The sequence below is a fragment of the Conger conger genome, chromosome 12 (genome assembly GCF_963514075.1).
Source record: "Conger conger chromosome 12, fConCon1.1, whole genome shotgun sequence".
NCBI lineage: Eukaryota > Metazoa > Chordata > Actinopteri > Anguilliformes > Congridae > Conger > Conger conger.
The window spans coordinates 33,862,351-33,885,971 of NC_083771.1; the positions used below are offsets into that span (position 1 = coordinate 33,862,351).

The 23,621-nt window shown below is 46.2% G+C and overlaps 1 protein-coding gene across 4 annotated transcripts in view; it reads right to left on the reverse strand.

Annotated features, from left to right (window-relative positions):
• The window catches only part of wrn (WRN RecQ like helicase), a 36,328-nt gene that overhangs the window by 5,361 nt on the left and 7,346 nt on the right, over positions 1-23,621 (reverse strand). For all 4 annotated transcript variants that reach the window (XM_061263703.1, XM_061263704.1, XM_061263701.1 and 1 more), the window contains exons 9-36: positions 23,106-23,523; positions 21,389-21,469; positions 20,330-20,441; positions 19,203-19,278; positions 18,211-18,278; positions 17,010-17,118; positions 16,049-16,117; positions 15,571-15,653; positions 15,073-15,179; positions 14,768-14,955; positions 14,349-14,523; positions 13,890-14,071; positions 13,314-13,415; positions 13,088-13,180; positions 12,852-12,993; positions 12,037-12,207; positions 11,440-11,534; positions 10,371-10,437; positions 9,973-10,046; positions 9,563-9,644; positions 8,768-8,880; positions 8,362-8,476; positions 7,689-7,817; positions 6,841-7,003; positions 3,703-3,878; positions 1,678-1,791; positions 1,207-1,359; positions 900-1,043 (exon numbers count right to left, since the gene is read on the reverse strand). In XM_061263703.1, coding sequence (XP_061119687.1) covers positions 900-1,043; positions 1,207-1,359; positions 1,678-1,791; positions 3,703-3,878; positions 6,841-7,003; positions 7,689-7,817; positions 8,362-8,476; positions 8,768-8,880; positions 9,563-9,644; positions 9,973-10,046; positions 10,371-10,437; positions 11,440-11,534; positions 12,037-12,207; positions 12,852-12,993; positions 13,088-13,180; positions 13,314-13,415; positions 13,890-14,071; positions 14,349-14,523; positions 14,768-14,955; positions 15,073-15,179; positions 15,571-15,653; positions 16,049-16,117; positions 17,010-17,118; positions 18,211-18,278; positions 19,203-19,278; positions 20,330-20,441; positions 21,389-21,469; positions 23,106-23,523 — 3,601 coding nt within the window. The remainder of the gene's footprint in view (positions 1-899; positions 1,044-1,206; positions 1,360-1,677; positions 1,792-3,702; positions 3,879-6,840; positions 7,004-7,688; positions 7,818-8,361; positions 8,477-8,767; positions 8,881-9,562; positions 9,645-9,972; positions 10,047-10,370; positions 10,438-11,439; positions 11,535-12,036; positions 12,208-12,851; positions 12,994-13,087; positions 13,181-13,313; positions 13,416-13,889; positions 14,072-14,348; positions 14,524-14,767; positions 14,956-15,072; positions 15,180-15,570; positions 15,654-16,048; positions 16,118-17,009; positions 17,119-18,210; positions 18,279-19,202; positions 19,279-20,329; positions 20,442-21,388; positions 21,470-23,105; positions 23,524-23,621) is intronic.

Below are 23,621 nucleotides of genomic sequence, written 5' to 3' on the forward strand. Positions count from 1 at the left end.
CATACTTGTGGGGGTTCTTGACAACACAAATGCACCATCAGCTGATTGACTGAAATTTACACTCAGGCTAGCACTTAATCAATGGCTCTAATTGAGTCAATCAGACCCGAGATGGAACAGGGCCCATAAAGAGAGGAAATGCAAAGATACACAACACAAAACTGGCTGTGTAGCGAGCAGGAAATAAATCCACTCGGGTTCAGGATGCGGCAGTGACATCATTTGGGTTGTTTTCGCTCCCCTGCTCTGATTGGGCGAGCTATAAAAATGAAACTTTTCCCACAATTGTGAATTTAGACTAGCAGCCGTCATTAAAAAAAGCTAATAATTCTCTCATCAATGTCCCTTTAGAAGTGTCCTGTATCGTTTTCTTAATTCCTTGTCTAAGCGCTCTTGACTCAGCGCTTCACTAATGTCGGAGAAAATGTCTGCCCCCAGGCTCGGGAAACACGATTCAGCAGCAGGATGAAGGAGCTGAGGGAGGAGGGCTGTTAATCGCCCGTCAGGCACTCTGCAGGTTTCCCAGGCTCTCCAAAAGCCTGAGCTAGTACTTTTCTCCCTTTCTGAAAGTTAAGAGACTGATCTATTCTGGGGGTTTATTGAGAGCTATACTCCTGGGATCAGTTATTAATTGGGTCGGAAAGATGCTGATCAGGATCACAAAAAAAGAAGCAGGGTCAACCTTGAAATGGCATGCATATTTAGAGGGATTAGCGCACTAGGCTTGTGTATTCTCACTTCTCCTGCATCTATTATGCCATTCATATGGACGTACGGATATTTGTCAAAAATCTGATAATATTTGTTTAAATATGAGTGAGTCTGGGAAAGTCTGTGGAGGTGGATGTGATGTCCTCCACTAGTCTAACAACATAAGACTCTGAGTTCTCAATAAATACCTGTGGAGGCGAATCGCTGAAGAGATTTTGTGTGTCTTTATCAAACTCGTCGTTGTTCCACGAGGCCAGCTCTATGGCACAAGGCTTTGCAGCAGGAATCACCTCAGAACAGCAGGGGGCAGCATTGGCTTTGATGCCAGCATCCTGACAGAGGGGGGGGGGTCAGTTAAATTATATTGCATTACTCTCAAAAGGACATGGCAGTGGCCTTCAGTTCATGAATTTTGAGCGATATTCCAACAGACAATCAGAGCTTATCTCATGCCCTGCTCCTTAACCGCACATCCAGTGTAATGTACGCAAGTACCTGTGAAGGGGAATCGCTCCACTGACCACGTGCGTCTGTAACCGGTTCCTTGTTCCTTGAGACGAGTTCTACGGCAGTAGTGTGGGATGTGGATTTTGTGCCAATAACAGCCTCTGAACTGCAGGGGGCAGTGCTGGCATTCACTACAAACCCCTTAGATGAAGAAAAAATAAAGAGCAAAGAATGAACACATTCATACTGAAATACATTTACACAAGAGAATAAAAACTGCTAAAAAATAATTAAATACAGACAATGTCCAGCTATTTTTCCCCCATTTGTAACTTCAATCTATATTACAGACATGAAGTCAAATAATTTCATTTTTCTGAATGCAGTTTTGCGAGGGAAGCACTTCTTAACTTTCGCCAGGATAGAAAGGACCCCATAATCCGCAAAGTGATTGGCCTGAGGGATGGGAGTTTGTCTGAGAGGGAGGTAATCGCAGTGGATCGTGGGATTGAGGATTACCTTGGGCAGGGGAGTGGGAGAGAAAAGCTCCATCATTTCAATCCTGTCTGAGTCCGGACTCGTCTGCTTCTGTGAGGAAAGGGTCGGCCGCGCGTCCCTCCTCAGGGGCTTGTCCTAAAAGGAAAGCCCACATTTCCCTCAATCCTCTCTTCACAGGGGCGGGGGACGCAGAGGAAGAACCACGGCTAACATTACCTGAACCAAAGTGCGTTACCCACAAGGTCACACAGGGAGTCAAGCCACACTTTAAAGGAACACACCAACATTTTGGGAAATATTCCTTTTTTCAGACTCACCCAGACTTAGACAAGATGTTCAATTTCATTCACTAGCTCAGTTTCCATGTTAGCATAATGTGTTAGCTTAGCATAAAGGCTTGAAGCCTTAAAAGTGAAGAAATACACCTTACAGCAACTCTGAACCTGTCTTATTTATACAAGGTATCATGTGCATTTGAAATACACGTGCGGGGAAAAACAATTGTAGAAACAAGAGACGTTTTCTGAGTTTGACGGTTGGAACTATATCCGCTGAACACACGTATCCTTCCGTCTTCTGCTGGTTGAGCGCAGTGATCCGCACACCTTCTGAAGGTAAGGTAAGGTAAGGACAGAAGGATATATTTGTGTTCAGCAGTTATAGTTCCAACTGTCTAACTTCACCGAAGTGAATGCGCAAAAATGAAAATCAAATCGAACATCTTGTCTAAGTCTGGGTAAGTCTGGGTAAGGTAAATGTTGGAGTATTCCTTTAAACCGAGAGCGAGAGAGCTCCAGTCAAGTGGACTTTACACAAGGAAAGCAGACTGCGTTCTAGAGAAACCGGGTTTAAAGAGGCCTTTGGGGAAAAAGGAAACAATTCCCTTTAGATACAGTGCAGCACATTTGTAGCAGTCTTGAGGAAAATAGGTCTACGGTAATCTGTAAAAGACAATGCACCAGATGTCTGCTGCCGATGCCTGTTCACTGGAAATACAGGCTCTCTGAGCTGACCAGCAGAGTTAAAATGCTCTATTCATAATTTCACAAAAGCCTCTAATATAAGCAAAGGATAGGTACTAAAAATACTCATAAAACAGGCTACAAAGACAAGATGTGTTTTTCGTGGGTTTTTTGTGAAACAGAAACTAAATGGAAATGAACTGGAGAAAACCATAACTGCATATAAATACCATGGCAAATGTATGATCTACCCCATACCACAGTGAGCAAAGTAGTAATTATGCAGCACTAAACAATACTGAGCAATACTCTCTTTACGGCTGGCTCATACCAACCCAACACCCAATGAGGGGACAATTATGCACAAAAGACCCACTGTGCGACCGAAGTGGTAAAAGCAGGGTCAAAGCTGTAATGCTCCAATAGGAGAGAAGCAAATGATTGATAAGACATCAGTGATTAATGAGGCCTTGCAGGCTGGAGTTGTCAGGCCTGATAAACTATCAGACATTGGGCTGTGACAGCAGATCTTTTCACAATGTTGACCGTTGTACTTTAAAGATAGAACTCATCAGCGAGCATTTTATGAAAAAACCATTAAAAAATCACTGCACTCATTTTAACCTAATGGAGTTATGCTGCCCTCTGTTGGCGACTGACATACATTGACTTCAGTATGAGAAATGTATTTTTACTTTTGAGCTTTGGACATGTAGTTATCGAACCAAAATGCCTGGAGGCATTTATTCCAGCTTCAGCCGTACAGAATGAGATGTGCGGATACCTGGTTATACAGGTATACAGCACATAGTTGGGAGAACACAAGCTCAGTCGTCCAAATGTCAATAGCACACTGCAACAGCAGAGTACTCCAACAGGCATCTAAATATCCATCTCATGACTGCAAAGGAGATGGACTCCCGCAAATGTGACTGCTGTCAATCAATAAATGTTCAGAGCACATTTACAATTGCAACTGCCTCCAAATGAAAGAAAATGGATGTTGGACAGAGCCTGTGATTTGTCAGAGACAGACAGGGGAAGGTGATTCCCTGACCCTGGGAAGCGCAGAGCTGTGACTGACCTCGGGTTCGATCCAGGTGAACGGCGCCGGCTCGCTCGCTGTGGGCTGGGAGTGCTGAGACCGGGGCGTGCTGCTGGGAACCCCCTCCCTCTGGAACTCGCTCACAGCCAGCTGGATCAGGAAGGTGCTGATGTGTTCTGGGACCAGGGCACGGACCGCCTTTATACTGCTGTGGTCTGGGACAGGATGGGGGGGGGGGGGGGGGGGGGATATGTTTATGATTGAGCTCAATGTGAAAATGCTACCTTAATGCCTGAAGAGTTGCGTGTCACACTGAAAAACTGAACGGACTGCAAGGTACACAGGGTTATGCTCTGCCACATCTTTCTTCTATCACCTTTGCCTGAACTGCACTATCGCAATAGCGTTGTGCTAGGATAACACTGTGCTTCTTTCTGAAAGCAGCCATTTTGACAGTAACACTCGGCGCATCCCAGCCTTCCAGAGCAGCTCTGCGGGTGGACGAGTGGACCCTGAGCCTCGGGGTAGCACTGGGCGTGCTCTCCTCCAACACGCTCACAGGGTGGACGAGTGGACCCTGAGCCTCGGGGGAGCACTGGGCGTGCTCTCCTCCAACACGCTCACAGGGTGGACGAGTGGACCCTGAGCCTCGGGGTAGCACTGGGCATGCTCTCCTCCAACACGCTCACAGGGTGGACGAGTGGACCCTGAGCCTCGGGGGAGCACTGCGCGTGCTCTCCTCCAACACGCTCACAGGGTGGACGAGTGGACCCTGAGCCTCGGGGGAGCACTGTGCATGCTCTCCTCCAACACGCTCACAGGGTGGACGAGTGGACCCTGAGCCTCGGGGGAGCACTGTGCGTGCTCTCCTCCAACACGCTCACAGGGTGGACGAGTGGACCCTGAGCCTCGGGGGAGCACTGTGCGTGCTCTCCTCCAACACGCTCACAGGGTGGACGAGTGGACCCTGAGCCTCGGGGGAGCACTGTGCGTGCTCTCCTCCAACACGCTCACAGGGGCTGTCGTACACAGCGCTCTGCGGGTTTAAAGCACAGCTCCTCCAGCGAGGTTTTGTGCTGATGCCCTTGCATTTCTGCAGGGGAAACGAACGCGTGCGGGCGCTGACCGTGGCTCGGGCTCTGGCTGGGAGATTCAGGACAGGATTACAGGGAGCAGAACGCCCTACTCTGAGCATTCCCACAGCGTGAATCACAGCCAGCAAACGCACCAGGCACACACGCACAATACCGCACACAAAACAAACGTCAACTACATCTCATCTGCGCCTTTCATCACCGATCAGTATTAAAGACAGGAGTGTGTTCACGCGCCATAAGGCATTGTAAAAAGACCAAAGCATTGACCAGAGAATAAAAAAAAAACACAGAAGGCGCCCAACCAGGGGCAACCCACATCCAAATGTCCGTTCTTCCTATCCCCACTGAGCACCAACGCTGTGCCGTGCTCGATAAAACCGCGCGGCGGGCATTTGGAGCGCTCCTGCCTGCTTGTAATATGCCAGTCCTGGCTGGGAGTCTACTTGGGAAACCACATTTTTACGTGCTGAAATTAAGCTATTTGAAATAAAACTGAATTACAGTATACTTCGGAATTGTCAACCGAATCTTGACACTTTAATCCTTTGAAAAAAATGAATCAACATCATAGCCCCCAGCCCTCACCACCAACTGAGAATAAAAAAAACACATCTAGTCTAATTAATGAAGAACTGCTGAAATGTGTTAAATTAGCAGCAGCACGAAAATTAAACATTCGGTCGAGTACATTTCTTTCGTTTGTACAAATGCATTCCTGCTTAGTTAATTATCCACGGAAATGGACATTTTAATTCCCTTAACTTTGTTTACACTTTTTCATTTCATTTCATTTCTTTACACGGCTAAATGGAGAATAATGGCTTATAATAATATTCAAACAGGAAGGCAGTTCAAATGGTGAAGCAGGGAACAGCTGAACATTAATGCACAGCGGCAGGAAAAATCCCCACATGAAACCTGTCAGTTATGCCCTAATCAGCGCCCCGCTGTTTACTCAACACACTAGATGGCAGTGCCTGCTGGCAAAGCACAATTAAAACCAGAGCAATAAATTAATCTCATCAGTGTAATCATAGGCAATAATTTGGGTAAGTCTGATTAAGCACTTTAATCTGTACCAGTCGACCCATTGAGAAAATTAAGTGCAATTGCTGACTGTCTCTTTTAGAAATGATTTGAGCTGCCTGTCCCAGCCTAACCCCTGAGCACAGAATGAGGATCTATGCACAGGAGACTGATAAACGGCTTCCAGAGGGGCTCCATCAATTTCTCTGACAAGCTCATTCGATCAGGTGTCGCCGTTCTTTCTGTTAACCCTGTTTCAAAGTGTCTTCTCCGGTTTTGAATCGGCAGGACTAACAGCGAGGCCCTGGTGGAGAGACCCTCTGCCCAGCGGTGGTTAGCGTGGGCGCTCCGCCCTGAAGGGTGTGCAGTTAGGCACTTCTCCCTCCTACTCTGCAGCAGCACTGCCAATCTGCTGAAGCACAGCTTCCTATTCAGCTACTCACACACAACTGCAGGCATCTGACTGACCAGAGAAGGCAGGGACTACCCTGCTGACTGAAACTCTCTCTGTTCACTAACACCGCAGACTGAGACCCTAACACTGCAGACTGAGACCCTAACACTGCTGAGAGCCTAACACTGCAGACTGAGACCCTAACACTGCTGAGACCCCTAACACTGCAGACTGAGACTCTAATACTGCTGAGACCCTAACACTGCAGACTCAGACTCTAACACTGCAGACTGAGACCCTAACACTGCAGGCTGAGACCCTAACACTGCAGGCTGAGACCCTAACACTGCAGGCTGAGACCCTAACACTGCAGGCTGAGACCCTAACACTGCAGGCTGAGACCCTAACACTGCAGGCTGAGACCCTAACACTGCTGACTGAGACCCTAACACTGCAGGCTGAGACCCTAACACTGCAGGCTGAGACCCTAACACTGCTGACTGAGACCCTAACACTGCAGACTGAGACTCTTCACTCTCTGGAACAGCTGGTGCAGTAAGCACCGGTGTGATTGGTTGCAGACTGTAGGACCCTTCGCAGTAATAAGAGGCAGTTCATACACACCCGGCGGTGTGTATATAAGCTGAAACACGCGTGTACCAGAGCTGACGGGATGTCCTGTGATGGCGCTGGCGATGGTGGTGCGGATGGTGGGGGTCAGCCCGGCGCGCTCTGCGTCCAGTGGGAGGTTGGCCCGCCAAGCCTGGAGCAGGTGGGACTCCACCACGGCAAGGGGCAGACTGCGGCTGTCAGACACCAGTTTCTGAAATGCAAACAGATGCACACAGACGCATACATTTTCTTAAAAGAGGTTAATCTACATGTCCATGTTCATCAGCAGTCCAGGAGGAGGCAGGAAGTCTGGGTTTAGGATAGACTTCATTTGTACACGGTTTGAACAGTCGGCCAATTTTCTCCAGCACCCAGTAGTCTCACCAGCTCTAAAAATACACCTGCATCCCCACGAGCTATTCCTGACAGGCGCTGAGAGCCGGAGAGCCCTCAAAGCCTCCCAGCCACTCACAGCATCAGAAGGTTCAACAGAAATGGTAGCATTGCTTCCGTTAAAAAGCACGGTGGTGGCATGAGGCATGGGAATTTTGTTTGGTGCAGTTGTACACCGAGGAGCGGGGTTCGCGCCCCGGTCCTGCCAGATCTGAGTTTGATAATTGGGCCGCCGCTCCGAGGGTAGGGGGAGGGACTTGGGGGGAGGTTTTCTGCATACAGATGTATGAGGGGCCCCCTGATTGCCTTGGTCTGGGGCTCGAGGGGCAGGGTAGTAGCAGTGTTTCATGTATACATGGGCCATTGAAATAAATACGGTACAATTGGCCACAAGATTGGGAGGAAAATGGGTAAAAATCTGAAATATATATGTTTTAAATATACAGATATGTAAAAAGAGAGAGCTGAAGAGCAGGAGAGAGTGTGTGCTAACGCAGTCTTACCAGGCTTTTACCCTCCTCCTGGAAGAGTCGGTAGGTGATGGCGGCGCTGCCCAACAAGGGGGCGAGTGTGACCCCCGTCACCCCCGGCCCAGACGGGCGGGGCTCTACAGCTTTAGGGGATGCGTCGGCCTGAGGGCGAGAGAGGGGAAACGGGTTGGGCATTGAAAACAGCGAGTCCTGAGTATCCACACGCGCAGAGGATTTTCCCTTTATCTTTATTTTGCCTTTATCTGGTTATATAAAGCGAAAAACAAGTGTCTTTACACCCACACCTGCCCTTCAGAGCATTACGCAACGGTGTATGTATATTTAAAATTACACACCACTTGTCTTTATCAGGGGAAATTAATGAATACATGGCTGTTGACACTTAACCACCCATCTAAGTTTTCCCACATCACTGGAGGCTGCATTTCATTGAAGCTCTGCTGCAACGGTGTCCAATATCCTAGTTTACCGGAAGCAACAGCCAAGCAAACTACAAACAATTAACATGCACAAACCTGAAGATACAGGAAGGGTTCACTTGAATGAATTCACAAGATGGATTTATGGGTTGAGGTCAGATCAGGTCAAGAACATGGTCTGAACGAGGTGACAGGGTATAGCCCAGTTTAGTGGGGAGTTCATGAGTTGGAGTGCGTCTGGAATCTTCTGGCCCATCGTGCCTTACCTGGAGCCCGTGGCTGTGACAGAACTCACTGATGATACGGAGCAGTGGTTCTAGCATTTTGGACTTTGCTTCAGAAACCCCGTCCACCAGCTTCAGGCTGTCCTGCGTGCACGGTCTGCAGGAAGTGAGCACAGCGTTAGACCAGACCTAGCGCCAAATCACACTCAAATGGGTGGATATGTTCTGTCTACGCTCTCATCACCAAACCCCCAATGAGTTAATATCTTAATGGTAATTACCAACCCATTAGCGAAGGAACATATGGCATACTGTATAGTCTGGCAATAGCAGTTACTATGGCAACTTTTAAACTGCTGTACAGAGTAACAGAAAAGTGTTTTGGTGTGGTTATAGCCTTAAATGTACATTAAAGGACTATTAAAGAACAAAACAAAAGCAAGCATACCTAATCTTCGCCATGTCAAGTAGGATCTTATTTGTGGCCAGTATGGCTGGCGGAATATCCTTCTCACTGGCCAGTTTCTGTCGCCCAGCAACAAGCTTCCCATAAAGCTCCACCTTCAAAGGAAGAAAGGTTTATAACCAAGATGAAGAAGGACACCTGGTTCCAAACTTAATAATGGTGCCTCTCAGATGTTTATTTCTTTCACCAATGTACTCGACAGTGTAGGTAAGCTAATGCACTGACCAGGGAAGCAGGTAATATAATACCTTACTGCTCCTTATCTATTTGTAGTCAGCACTATGACACATTATGGAAATGCAGGAATCAAAGTAGATCTGTGCTCAAACACCTGAGAGGAAGAACTGCTGTAAAAGTACAATAAGAAAAAGCTTAAAAGGAAGAATAAATGCTTCTTAGTGATGAGAAGTGAACATGGGAACAGAGGCACTTCCTTTGACCCTGCACTCTGTGAATGAAGGAACAGGAGACCCACACCCTGGGGTAGGGCACAGGAGGCCCTGGGGTAGGGCACAGGAGGCCCTGGGGTAGGGCGGGGTAGGGCACAGGAGACCCTGGGGTAGGGCACAGGAGACCCTGGGGTAGGGCACAGGAGACCCTGGGGTAGGGCACAGGAGGCCCTGGGGTAGGGCACAGGAGGCCCTGGGGTAGGGCACAGGAGGCCCTGGGGTAGGGCACAGGAGGCCCTGGGGTAGGGCACAGGAGACCCTGGGGTAGGGCACAGGAGTTGTGTGAAGGCGCACGGAGGCGCAGGCCCAGAGGGAGGCGCTGCTGTACCTGCAGCTCCAGCTCTCTGGGGGAGACGGCCGGGGGAGGAGGTTTCAATGCAGGGGGCTTCATGGAGGACCCAGGCTGCGGCCTGCAGGGGAGACCAGGCCAGACATGACTATAGCCCTACAAATCCTTCAACTTTTACAATAAATGAAAGCCCTGGTAGGCAGGTATTGTGTGTGCAAAGCTTATGTATTGATACACACGCTTGTTCAATAAATTTGACGATTCGTCATTTTAAACAATTCACTGCTCTGGGAGCTCACTGCATGACAGGAATTCAAACATGGCCGACAGACTCGAGGGAACAGCAAACTTAACCAGCGCACAGAAAATGATCAATGGCTTCTGAGGGAGGAGCCTGAGCAATCCATCAAACCCTTCAGGTTTACCACCCAACTGCACACATTCAGTACCTTGCAGATGATGCATCAGCAGACCTGACAAGTTTACTGGTCTCTGCTCTGGCATATTTATCCAGCTGTGACCTCTAGAGTGAAAGAAGGAAAGAGAATTTGAGAATGTACAAGATAACATGCACAGGATTACCTTTCTAAAAGGTTACACTGCTACAGCTTTAGTGGTCATGGATGAAATACAGGTTCCTCAGAGGAGACAAGACACACAGAGCACTAAGATCCATATAAGCAGCCCACTCAGGAAAAGAATGAACAATTGGTCGAAATAAGCCACTACCGTATCTGTTGTGAAGTGTGCAGCTCAGAAATGAATGGCAGAAAGAAACAGATATCACAAAAGTGACACCAGGAACATCATTCACAGAAGGTATCTACATAAAGCTCTACACACTCACCTGAATTGGGGTCCCCGAGTGGCTAACGGGAAAACCAGATGCAGGAGACGAGGGGACGTCGCTTCTTCTACCATCAAAACATCGGATTGGTTGATTAACATTTGAACATTAGAGAGCATATTACAGCGCATCCGGAATGCTGAGTATAATTTCAGAGAAAAACGTGCGGCCTGTTCTAAAAATAAACGTATTTCACAGCATAGCAGCCACGATGTCAGCACTCTCTGTCATTTGTTTTTAGACGGAGGGTGAAACTAAAGCACAAGATGTTTTGGGACAGCGTGAAGACAATATTACATGGATGCACAGTTTATTTCCCCACTACTGACAGAAAAGGAAGACGGTTTAGTCAGAACGCTGTGGAAAAGGACCCAAAGCCCAGGGGATTTATGACAGGATGGCTGAGCACAAGGAGAAAGATATCACCCCATCATCTGATAGGCGCCAGCCTTGAAATGCTGCAGATTTACACAATTTCACACTCCCCGGAAAGACCAGCTGCTTAAATGTGAGCCCATCTCCCCCGAGGACATCTCTGAAGGGGGCGAGGAGGGACACGCACTCTCCCTGCACCTTCCAGCTCTCCAACCGTAACCACCGTTTCCCTTGTGTGGAAAGCAGTGAGCCAGCGATACTCGCATTTAGAGGAGCATTGCAAGCGGCAGCCCAACAAGCTCTGAGTTTCAGGAACAATTGCACAGGGCCAAGGGACTCTTGAGTCACATGTCATTGTGACTGCACTGCTAAGTTGTGAGCCAGCTGTAGAAGCCCCTGCCGTGGGCTCAAAGTGAACCTGACCTTGTAATCGGACAGGGCTCTTCAGATGTGGTCAGAGCCCGCGGCTCTGTTTGATGTTACATGTGCCGCAGCAGCTGGTCCGGCTGGTTCAGACCCCCCCTCCCCCAAACGGCGCCTAATCAAATTCTTCCCCACGGAAAAAGGCAGAGACGAGGGCCCAGGACACAGAGAAGCTGTGGTCTTTTGGGGGATGGGATCATCGTGAGCACGGCTTTGACCCAGAGCAGTGTTTCCTCTCCATGCAGGCACTACCAGGCGGAGGGAGGCTTACGCTGGCACAGAGACACTGGCACACAGGTCCGGGCTGGGCTGCAGGAAGAGGGTGCGCTGGGACTGGTCTTCTGCTGAACAGAGCCACTTCCTCCCCTTCACAAAACAACCAGAGCGAAACTCACCATCTGTCGCCTGACAAATCTACTAATGTTGCTTACAGTCAGCAAATACAGTTTTATCCTTTTACACTTGGGCGAAACGAAAACAAATATCTCCAAATTATCTTATTTGCAAACAAATAATTGTATAATATATTTTACCAAAAAGTGAGCAAAACTGTATACACAAATCGGTTTACAGAGGGACTTGGAACTGGAAAATGCTGATGTCAGTAAATGCTCAAATCTGAGGAAAGCTTTTGTAATAGCATATGAATAGGTTATGTAGAAAGTTCAGTCATGCAAGCTACACTAAGCAATTTAAAATCAAGCCTCCTCCTCCTTCAGCCTTCAGTCACTCAGCAAAATGTAACTGGAATTTTCCACACTCTAAGCCAGGTTTTGGAGGATTCCTGGGAGCCCTGCGTTATAAACGGAAGCGCTGAGAAAGCCTGATCTCGGGACAGTCCCACACGGGCAGGGGGTGAGTGCGGTACCTTGGGGGTGAGCTTGCACAGCGTGGAGAACTTGTTGCGGCCTGTAGTCTCCTTCAGGAGGTCCTCCATGAGCAGCATCTGGCCCAGGGCCTTCCACCAGCCCTCCGAAACGCTCTGCCCCGCCCCAAACAGCCGGTGCCTGCGGTACCTATCTGGCACTCTCCGCGAGCTCTGTGGGAGGGAGAGAAAGCATATGATGCAGGGACGAAAGGAGATGGAGTGGCAGATTGAGGGACAGAGAGAACAACAGGGTGTGAGAGGACCAGCCAAAGATTAAAAGGAGTCAACAGAAAGAGGGAGGGACATTAAAAACCAGCCAAATTCCCAACATTGCACCAGACACATGGACAGCACTAGTTACAGTATGCATGCGGTCGCTTCAAGATGTGAACCTTTGTCAGACCTCGTTTCAATAAGGGCTGGGTCACATGAAATGTATTCACTCATTAAACAGGTCCTGGGCACATTTGGGAAGCATCACATTACACTGCATTCATTTACAAGCAAGATCCTAACTGAAGCCATTAAGGTTAAGTATCTTGCTCATAGGTACAGAGGCAGTGCCCTACCTGGGAATCAACCAGTTAGTTACTCATTGTACTACACCACAGCCCCAGTATAGAATAAGCAGTGTTAATGCTCAGGTGTGTGAGAGGTTAAGAAAGCAGTGTTAAGGCTCAGGTGTGTGAGATGTTTGGAAAGCAGTGTTAATGCTCAGGTGCGTGAGAGGTTAAGAAAGCCGTGTTAAGGGCCAGGTGTGTGACATGATTCAGTTTGAGGCAAGGCGTACAGCAGGTGAGGAGAGTCAGACTCACAGAGCCCCGCAGGAAGAGAACGGGCACCACCGACCCAAACCTCTCATCCAGGGCGGAGATGGCGCTCATCAGCTGGTAGGCCTCGCTGCCGAAATTCTGCAGCCTGGTCTCCGGTTCGTCCACACTGAGGCTCTGTACCATGCTGACAGCACAGAGAAGCACAGGACAGCAGTGAGGAAAAGCACTGATACAGACCAGAGCACAGACCAGGGTGGGCCTGCCCCATGAGAACTAACCTGTATCTGCAGTTGTCACAGCACTCCTTGGTCCCGATAATACCAGATGTCACTTTGCGCAGTTGTTTATCTTCAAAGTGGGAAAGGATTAATCTGTGTACAAGAGTGCCAAACATCACTTTGACTTTACGAGGAGATATACTGCATTTATCGTGTATGTATTTATTAAGTATACAGTTTTATAATAATGTGTTTGGCTTCCCGCACCAACTGAAGGCAAACTCACTTCCTCCTGCACTTGGTGGACTTGAGGTACTGCTCCATTTTGGCCAGCATTTTCATCTTGTAGCCTCGGAATCGGTCGTTACTCCCCTGGTTTAGGAGGAACCTGCAGAGCATTTCAGATGTAACAGCGCTTTAGCGTTTTAGACCCCCACTTCGTCAAGAGTTGGAGAAAGGTTTAAGACTGAGCGTTGATGTTGATTTAATTATTCAGACTGGAATGACTTAGAACAGTGCCTTTGCATCCTGAATTTGAACAAGCTGAACACAAGAAAGGGGTCCATAAAGTATAATTTTGCTGAGGAGAAAAACAGTTAGTTCAGAGCAGCAGACCTTGAACTACCGGATCATTATTATTCAGGCCTCTAACATTTAAAAGATAATCAAAGAGGCCTGAAATAGGTTCCTTTGAGGAAATAACTAGCTGAGTTGGTGGACAGCTCAGACGGGAGTGAAGACTGCACACACACAGTACCCCTCAAACCCTACAGAACTTATTCAGAATGACAACGTGCCCAAAACAGATACAAATTCCCAAAATGAGCCCTATGAGTGACTGCTGTAAGAGAGGGCTGTGTACTTGTTTAAGGACATGTCCCCGCCGGTCCACAGAACATGACACGTGCTGGGCAGCCCGTCCCTCCCGGCACGCCCGATTTCCTGGTAGTATGACTCCATCTCCTTAGGGGCCCCGTAGTGGATGACTTTGCGGATGTCCGCCTTGTTGATCCCCATGCCAAAGGCCACCGTGGCTGCAATGCACTGCGGACAACGACGAAGACAGTAGATTCCTGAACCCCTGATTCTCCCCGACTGGAGGGCACACATCTCGGTTCACAAGTCGAGTACAGCAGAAAAGTGCAAGGAGAGCAGCTGCACTCTGTTTCATTTGTCCGGTTTTGTTTTAATATGCTGTACAATAGACAGGATGATTTACGTTACACACACACACACACACACACAGAACATGGTGTTAAAGGGGCAAAACTAAAGCAGGTGTTAAAAAAGCAGAACTGAAGCAGAATGAAGAGGTGAAGACCTGGATCTCGTCTCTCATGAAGGCGTACTGAGTCTCTCTCCTCCTCTTGGTCGCCAGGCCAGCGTGGTACACGCCACACAGGACGCCCAGCCTGCACAGCGCTGAGGAGACCCGCTCCGCCTCCTTCCTCGAGGGGCAGTACACGATGGCCGGGCCCTCAAACTCATACTCGCCCCTCGGAAAACCAATCAGACACTACAATATCAGCAAGAGCTTTACACGTGGTGATCTGAAGCATGACAGAAACGCTTTTAGAGTGAGGAATTTATAGCGGTTTCGAAAGAACGGTGAACGGTGAGTCCATGAGTGTGTACGAGTGTGTATGAGAGTGCACAAGTGTACATGACAATGTATGAGTGTGTACGAGAGTACATGATAATATATGAGAGTGCATGTATATGAGGGTGGTGGGCACCTACTTGCTCTTTTCAACCAGGAACTGCTTGAGGTCCTGCGTCATGTCACCGGACTTGCGCTGCACACCCAGGTAGAGGTTGGGCCGGTCGAAGGTGGTGCACGTGACCACGGGCTGGACAAGCTTCAGACTCTGCACTATGTCATCCCGGATGGAGGGGCTGGCCGTGGCCGTCAGAGCCACAATGGGAACCTGAACACGATAATATCCCACGAAAGAACGGAGGAAAGATGAAGGGCTCTAGTGAGTGCACGTCCAGTCTCCTCAGCAGGCCTGAGGCAGCACGGCAGGTTCTGCTTCCTCACTCACCTCCGGCAGTCTGGCCTTCAGCAGCCCCAGGTTTCTGTACGCTCCCCGGAAATCATGCCCCCACTCGGAGATACAGTGGGCCTCATCTATGGCTATGAGCGTGAGACCTAGAACATATGTATATTTAAAATGACGACCCTCTGTCAATGACTTAACTCAACGTTTAACCAGAAATAGAAACCAAAAAGACCGTCCATTCTGATTCTACAACCGCCTCTTGATTCTGGGACAAAATGGAAATGTTTCTGCAGTCAGGACTCGTTGAATCATTCGATGATCAAACACTGTACATGCATTTCTTTTTTGCCTTTCAAATGAAAAATTATGAAACACTTTCGGCAGTGTTTCAGCATTTTTAATTAAGCAAAAAATAAAATACAGAAAGCAAAACACACTGCCTAAAGCATACTTTTAAATAACTAGCTCTCACACTCAGACATTTTGAGGTTTTGTTAGGACGCTTCTGAACCCAAGCTGTCGCAAGAAGCCTCCACTTACCAATGCTCGCGTTAAGCTGCTCCAGAAGCGCGATCCTTCCCGAACAGAACTCTGGAGTCATGTACGCCACTCGAAAGAGGCCTCTGTGGACGACGCAAACGGTTAGTAACTCCCAACTGCAGAGCAGCAGAAACGGTATTCTGGGTCAAGCGACGCAGGGCGGCCGGTCACACAAATGCCAATCAGCAAGACCATTTACATCTTACTGAGACACTTGAGCACCACTCCACGGTCTGAAAGTGTTGATGACTGCAGCAAAGTGCTAAGTACATGCCAGACTGCAGTCCTTCAGGTCCGTGATCAGAGTAAACACTACCTCACATGAACCTAATTTTATGCAGATTAACAGAGGGCAGTTTCGTGATCATTCGGTCAAATGTAAGCCAGGTAATATGCCGTAAAAAGAAGAAGGAGAGCAAGGAGAGCATAAAGTAGTGGTGATACTGTATGTGGAAGTAAAGCTTCCATGTAAACATACTTCTTCAGGTCAGGGATGATGTCATTCGTCTGAGCAGATCCAAGAAAACACGCTGGAATGTTTGACATTCTGCAACAGAGAAAAAACGGTGTTACTATAAGAAAAGATTTCAGGAAATTTCATTTAAAAATAAAAAAATAAATAAAAATAATAATATGCAGGACAATATGCCAAATACAAACTATTCAATGTAAATATTCTCCTTTCTGCACAAAATAATCTCAACCCTGCCAGAGCTGACTGTGACTGGTATCCCCCACAGCGACAAATAATTGGTGGGAGAATCACTCCGGGTTCAGGGGGGTTCAGCCTGGGTCTCTCCCCCCCAGCAGCGACCCCTGCTGGCTGATCAGGCTCCTGTTAGACTGTCTGTGAAGCTGCACATAAAATGTCTTCCTTTCACTGGTCTCTGGTGTCTGTGTGAGCCCAGCATGCTCCTGTGTGATAAGTGGCTCTTAGCACTGAGCATGTGCTTTTCTGCTGCAAGCTTTTCCCGAAACAGTAGAGGAGGTTCTAATGTAAACACAAATGGCCAAAAGGAGGAAAGTCATTTATGCAAGTTTTTTTATATAAAACAAATATATATTGCCCCTTGGGATTCTTTCAAAGGCCCTGGGAAGTCTCCTGGCCCGTTTAGCATTCTCTGTGCTAAATAAAGGGTCTCAGTGCTGGTGAGATGCTGTTTGGCATTCTCTGTGCTAAATAAAGGGTCGTCAGTGCTGGTGAGATGCTGTTTGGCATTCTCTGTGCTAAATAAAGGGGCGTCAGTGCTGGTTAGATGCTGTTTGGCATTCTCTGTGCTAAATAAAGGGTGTCAGTGCTGGTGAGATGCTGTTTGGCATTCTCTGTGCTAAATAAAGGGGTGTCAGTGCTGGTGTGATGCTGTTTGGCATTCTCTGTGCTAAATAAAGGGGTGCAGTGTCAGTGCTGGTGAGATGCGTGGCCCGGAGGATTAACCCACGTCATCTGCAGCACCTGGTCTTCCATGAGGGAGATGAGAGGGGAGACAACCACACTGAGGCCCCCGCAGTACACCGGGGGGAACTGGAAGCACAGACTCTTTCCGTAGCCTGGAGAAGAGGAAGCACAAGCACTCACTAAATACTGCTCAACAGCCAGCAATTTACAGCCATCTTTCCCAACCTGCTTAAAACAAAAACCGTTTACCACTCACTGTCGTATCTGTGAAACACTGGGAAATCCTCTTTAAAGGCATGCCAGGGCCGTTCTATGTTTTAGAGAAGGCTGGGTATTTGCATGACGAGACAATCTGGAGCCAATGGGCTTAAACACGGCTTCGTAAAATGTAAACTTCACGGCATGGCAGCTCAGAACGAAAGGGGAAGATTTAAAAGCACAGGCCAAACAGCAGTGACACATACTACATAAAAATCTGTTACAAAAGCATTTTTAAAACTCATTATGTCCAGCGAAATGAATCTCTCCTTACACACATATTTCTTGAAAAATCTTAAACAGAAAACAAGCACATTTTTATTATTCATCATAAACTTCCACCAGGGGGCATTCAATGTTGAAAGTTGGGGAGAGAACAAAAAGTTTATTTTTTGTTTTTTTTATAAGCAGCAGTTAGAAGATTCTGCATCACTGGTCTGGATTTACTCAGAATTTACGCATAAACTTGATTTTGAAAATTAATGCGTTAACTGAATTTGGACAGACAAACCTTTCTACAGTACATTCTTCCTGGCTCATTAATTCAGCTTCACATTCAAGCTGAGGTCTTGGTCAGAAGTCATGGGCAGAAATATGGTTCAAAATTAATCACGTACTTCTTAAAAGAGGCCAAACAAACTTTCTGAAGTATTTTTGCTCTAAAATGGGCACTCAAAATGGAAAACCAAATATTTACCCTATTAGGAGGTACAACACAACCTCGCAGGCAGGGGGGTGGGATATATCAAAGCCTGCACTGATGCAGGAAATGGCGTAAACATTACAAAATGACATGCAGATAAGAGGAAAAAACACTTCTTGCCTCGATAAAACATACTGGACAGACTACGATGCATCCTGAGAGCAAAAACACATTACATTTCCTTGTCATAATACAAGCTTCGCTTCTTTCCCCTGCCTTGGCACTTTGCAGTAATCATCATAAACATTTTTGTCAATCATTATCAACCTAAAGGAGAACTCACCCGTCGCCATGACAACAAGGTTATCTCTCCTCTCCTTCAGAACGGAGTAAATCACTTTCCATTGTACTCTGAAAAAAAAAGAAAAGAAGGGATGTTTGTGTTGCTGATGTACCAGATAGGAAGGATTTCATTTTCGGTTCAAATCCAATTTCTTTCTCCCTCCAATCATCTGCTTTGGACTTCCAAATCAATTATAGAGCTGAAAGGAGGAGACGGGGGGAAAGATGCAAGCTGCTGATTGTCTTTTTCCCGCGGCAGACGTGATGAGTTTCTCAGGGGGCAATGAGAGAGGGAGCCCTGTCACAGAGAGAGAACGCACCTCCCTGTCAAACGGGCTGTTTCTACAGCTGCAGAAGCACCTAGCCTCTGACCACAGCATAGCCTTCAGCCACATTCACATTGGAAATAGAGAATGCATGTATTCTGTCTCTATAAATTCCATAAGTTACTTTAAGTTATGCTGCGATGAAGAATGTCTCCCATACCAAGGCCAAGCAATGCTTCTTAAACAGGAAAGAGCGGGTCGGGATGGGGACACATTCTCATGCAGTCAAGGAAACATCACTTCTCAAAGCCTTCACACATCACAGACCGGCGAATTCCTTAAACAACCAGTTTCAGAGTTAACGTTATCGGGCGACTACACAGGAATGCTAATTATACAAGTTCATGGTGTTCTAGAATTGTACAAGAATTCAAGAGAATTAGAAGCAATCAGGTATTGTATTTTAGCTCATTTTTCTGCATAAAGAGCGTGACCACTGAGTAACAGCGTAGCACTTTGATATATCTGACGCTGATACAGAACATTTTGACAATGTGAATCCATAGCTGGAATGAAAAAAGCTTTTAAATATACTTTGGTCCAGAACCAGGAGGTATTTAAATATTTAAATATTCATCACTTTGAAGAAACTTGCCAGTTTGAGATTGTATTAGATTAAAACAAAAGTTTTAATGCGATAGAGGAAAAATGCTATTGGTCTACTCACGGCTTGAAGCGGAAATGGCCGAAATATGTTTTCAGACAATTAATTTGCTCGGGGTTTGGTTCTGGGAGAGAAGGATCTGGATGTGGAGAAAAAAAAGAGAAAGCAAGATATTGAGAGAGAAGGATAGTGTATGTGGAAGTGATTCAACCACTTGTGACAAAATAACATTCACAGCTGTCTCAACAAATTGAGTGTGGAACTTAATCCCAAACTGTTGTTCCTAAACTAGCACATTGGCAAGCAGCCTAGATCTCCAAATTAAATTTATAAAGCAATCTAAACAGAAGTTTGGGAAACATATTTGAAGCACTCTCCTGTAATCCATGTGTTATAGAACAATATTGTTACGTTACAAAAATATGCAATGACATGGCTGCAGTGACACAAGCCAAACCCATACATGCTGTAGAAATACCTGTAGAGGTATTTCATGACAAAAAGACAGTCTAAACCAGTCTCTACCCTCCCCCCCCACCTTGACCTTTAATACTACAGGGCACAGACAGTGGAGCTCAAACAAGAATTATCCATCTCAGCTCCACACACATTAAAAATATATGCACTGTGTGTGTTTAGATTATTAATGATGCAAGACATTTTATTTTTGCACCAGAACCCACATTTATGCCTTGTGATTGAGATATGGGATTTATACTTTACATCCATTTATACTGGATGGGCAGTTTCAGAGAGGGTACCTGGGAATATGAATACAACACAAGAAGGCTAGCATCACCACCATTCCTCTGCTATCCCTGTACTGGCCAGGTTTACAGTAGCTGGGGATTACACAGGGTGATGAACTGGGTTACAACTGACTGGGAATTAACTCAGTGGTTTAACTAATTACAGAGCTACATACACAAGCACAAAACATTCCTTGCAGACAGCTATTATGAATTCAAAGGCCAGAGGTAGAAAATCCAGTGTGAGAAAGTAAACATCCTCCCCAGCATTTAGTTCCAATCACCAGGATTTGCCAATTAGCACAATTCTTCAGCCAGGAGGTAGAAATAATTAGTGAAATCAGCAGGCTCTTCATTGGAGGAAGAATTTATACTCTCCTGACCTTTTTACTCTTTTACTGACCCCTGGATTTTCCACATCAGCCACCGGCATGTCATTACCAAACTCTTCCTCCTCCTCTTCCTCAATGCCCTCATCTTCATCGTCCTCTTCGTCATCTATGATGGTCTGATGCGTTTCACTCTGGCTCATCCTCTCCACTTCCTCCACACACTTTCAGAGAGAAAGAGAGTGTCACGGCCAGAGGCCTGTCATGTAATGGAGGCTGAGTCACAGCACTAGCAACAGGAGGGAGCAGGATAACTGAGTCTCATGGCGCTACTGAAAAGATTAATTACAATGAATCCCAGCAACAGTAAAATAACATTAATGGGGCCCCTAGAAATACTTTACTGGAGTAGCGAAACACAAAGAATATACAAATGGGCAAATCCGTTGTGACTGATGTGACAAACATATTTCATCACCAGCACAAATAGTTAACCTGGGGTTTGTTTGCAATGGATAATTTACTCATAATCTCTAGTAAAATTATATGGGAAGGCTATGCAAAAAAATAAATTTGGGGCCATGAACTGGAAAAATTCATTTTAAGTTTCCCCTGATAGATGTAATTATGGTAAAGTAATCAATTTATTGTAATCACAAAGAAAACTGTCATACTGAAGCCCAGTTTGTGTGTGGCTAAGGACCTTTCAAATATAGGGGCAATTCCATTGTTTGTGATGATGTTTAAGCTTCACTTATTTGTGGGAGCTAGATGAAAAACATGAGGCCTCCTGGATCAAATATATAATTTCCACTAACTTTTAGGTCTTATAATGTTAGTACACCAGTTAAATATTTTCTACAATCCACCTTCTGATGGATTTGCCCAAATGTCCTAAAAGTGAACATTGTTATTTCTGTCAATCCACCCTAATGGGTGGGATTTAAACATCCAAATTTCCACAGCTTTGTAGGTGCAAACTTCATTCCACATCTCATTCAGAGCACCTCCTTGGGGTTAACATTGTAAGCAGCTTTAAGTATTAAGCGTAAGTAGCAAGATTTAAGTTGAGGTGTCTCTTAAAACACATATTTCAATGTCAGAATGTCAAAGGGATTGTTTAAAAATATCTATAAAAAAAAAGAAGAAAAAAAGGCTTGAGCAGGATCACCTGCAGCATTTCATTCTCCAGTTCTTCATCACTTTCAACTACAAACGAGAGGTCAGAGGAGTCATTCAAGGTCCTCTGGTCCTAAAACAAGAATGGAAACGAGTGGCTTAGTCATCTCTTTTACCGTATGCGATTTGATAATGGATTTGCCTCGACTATGTGATAAGGACAAGAGCAAGCCACGTATGCAGCTTAACATAATATAACACAACATAACATAAGGTAATGGCGGGAACAGGCCATTCAGCCCAGCAATGCTCGCCTTTTCCTACCCATAAGTGTACCTACTACCTAAATTGCTTAAAAGCTAAATAATAATAAATAATAATAAAATCTAACACCGTATCAGTCTAATCAACTGTACGTTGCTCTGGATAAGAGCGTCTGCCAAAATGCCAATGCCAATAATGTATCAAGCCTGGTCTTGAAAACCCCCAGTGTTTCTGCCTCCACTACATGCACTGGCAAGCTATTCCACACACTCACCACTCGCTGTGTGAAAAAATACTTCCGAATATCTGTACGGAATTTCTCCTTAGCCAATTTCCATTTGTGTCCTCTGGTTCTGCTATCCGAACTCAACATGAAGAATCCCCTATACTTCACTTTGTTAATCCCTTTAATGAATTTAAAAGCCTCAATCAAATTCCCCCTTTGTCTCCTTTTACTAAGCTTAAAGAGATTAAGCATCCTGGAATCAATCTGGTTGCCCTTCTCTGAACCTTTTCTAGTGTCTCTATGTGCTTCTTCTAGTCCCCAGAACTGCACACAGTCTTGACTAAGCTTTCCACAGACAAATCAAGAGATCACATTCACATATAGGATTATGTACAGAATATAAGCAGCATTGGTAAGCACATTTTCTGTGCCAATTTCTCAGACTCCACTTAACCCAAGATTTGATCTAGAACAGATCTAAGACGTATGCACATTTTTACATTGACACCACGAATGGAAACAGTGGTGGAAAGCAGATGGTGGAAACCGGAAGCAGCATGCCTACTCATCCTATGCTGCCAACACAAGAAAAATAATAATGGACGATAGCCTGTGTTTGTGTATCATTTTTTTATCATTCCTGTGCAACACCAGAAAGTTTGAACTTTAGTGAGCATGTTAAGGTGAAATATTTCTCATTTAAAACGGCACAGTTTAAGATTGCAATTTTGAAGGCCAGTAACAATAACAGAGGTGGGCAAAGAGGGCCATATCCATTTCTGGATTTCATACCAACTTCTGGCCTTAATTACATAATTAACCTTTTAGGCCATCTGACTTTTAGATTTTAGCTGCAGTACATTTCTTAATGAATGACAGTCGAAGACTGCTTGTGTCCCCGGTTTTACTGTGATCTAATCTTTGAGTGAACCAGTGTTGGTGCATGCTGCCAATTAATTCATTTAGCCAGGGCAATTGTTTCCAATTGGTGGAAACAAAAACCTGCATACATACCGGCCCTCCAGGACCAGAAATGCCCACCCGAGCAATAAGGTGCATTTCTTGCCACTTTTCTACCCACATTTCTAGTTTTCAGAAAAGGGAATTCATTCATTCGTTATTAAACTGACTTGATTTTGTCATCTTTCAGCCCCGGAACATGTACAGAAGTCATCAAAAACTTAAATGTTCATCACAACTGCATTCCACCATTTAACTATAAAAATCAACAACCTTTTACATCTGTAAATCTTCACAACCTGCGCAAAGATATGGATACCTGGAATTGAAGCGTTGATTGTTCCTCAAGTTCCTCTTGCTTGGCTTGCATCTCGAGCATCTGAAGCTCATACTCGGAGATATCCAGGGACATCCAGGCGCCGTCTTCATGGGCAGAGCTGCAAACTTCAGGACCCCTGACCCGTCCCACCGGGTCATAACTGTTTTCAGGGACGTCGTAGAGATCCTTGCTAGAACAATTCAGGTCTTCAGCCTCCAGTTTGACAGCCACCTTTTCCTGGCAGGGAGAAAGCATCACCTCCTCGCCCCAAGGGTCTCCTGCTTTTCCATTTTCCTGCGATGGTCCCTGGTCAGAAAGGCCTGCTGCCTCTGTGGTGAGTGCCTCGACATTTTCCCCCAACAGCACAGATCTCAGTGTCTCCAGGGTTACGGTCATGTCCTCTACTAGTTCTGCAACACTGCAATCAAGAGAGCTGGGTTAGCCTTCAAGCACCAGCCCCTCCAGTCCACTTTACTGAATGTCACAAACTTTTTCCACCCCTCAAGCAGAGTGCAC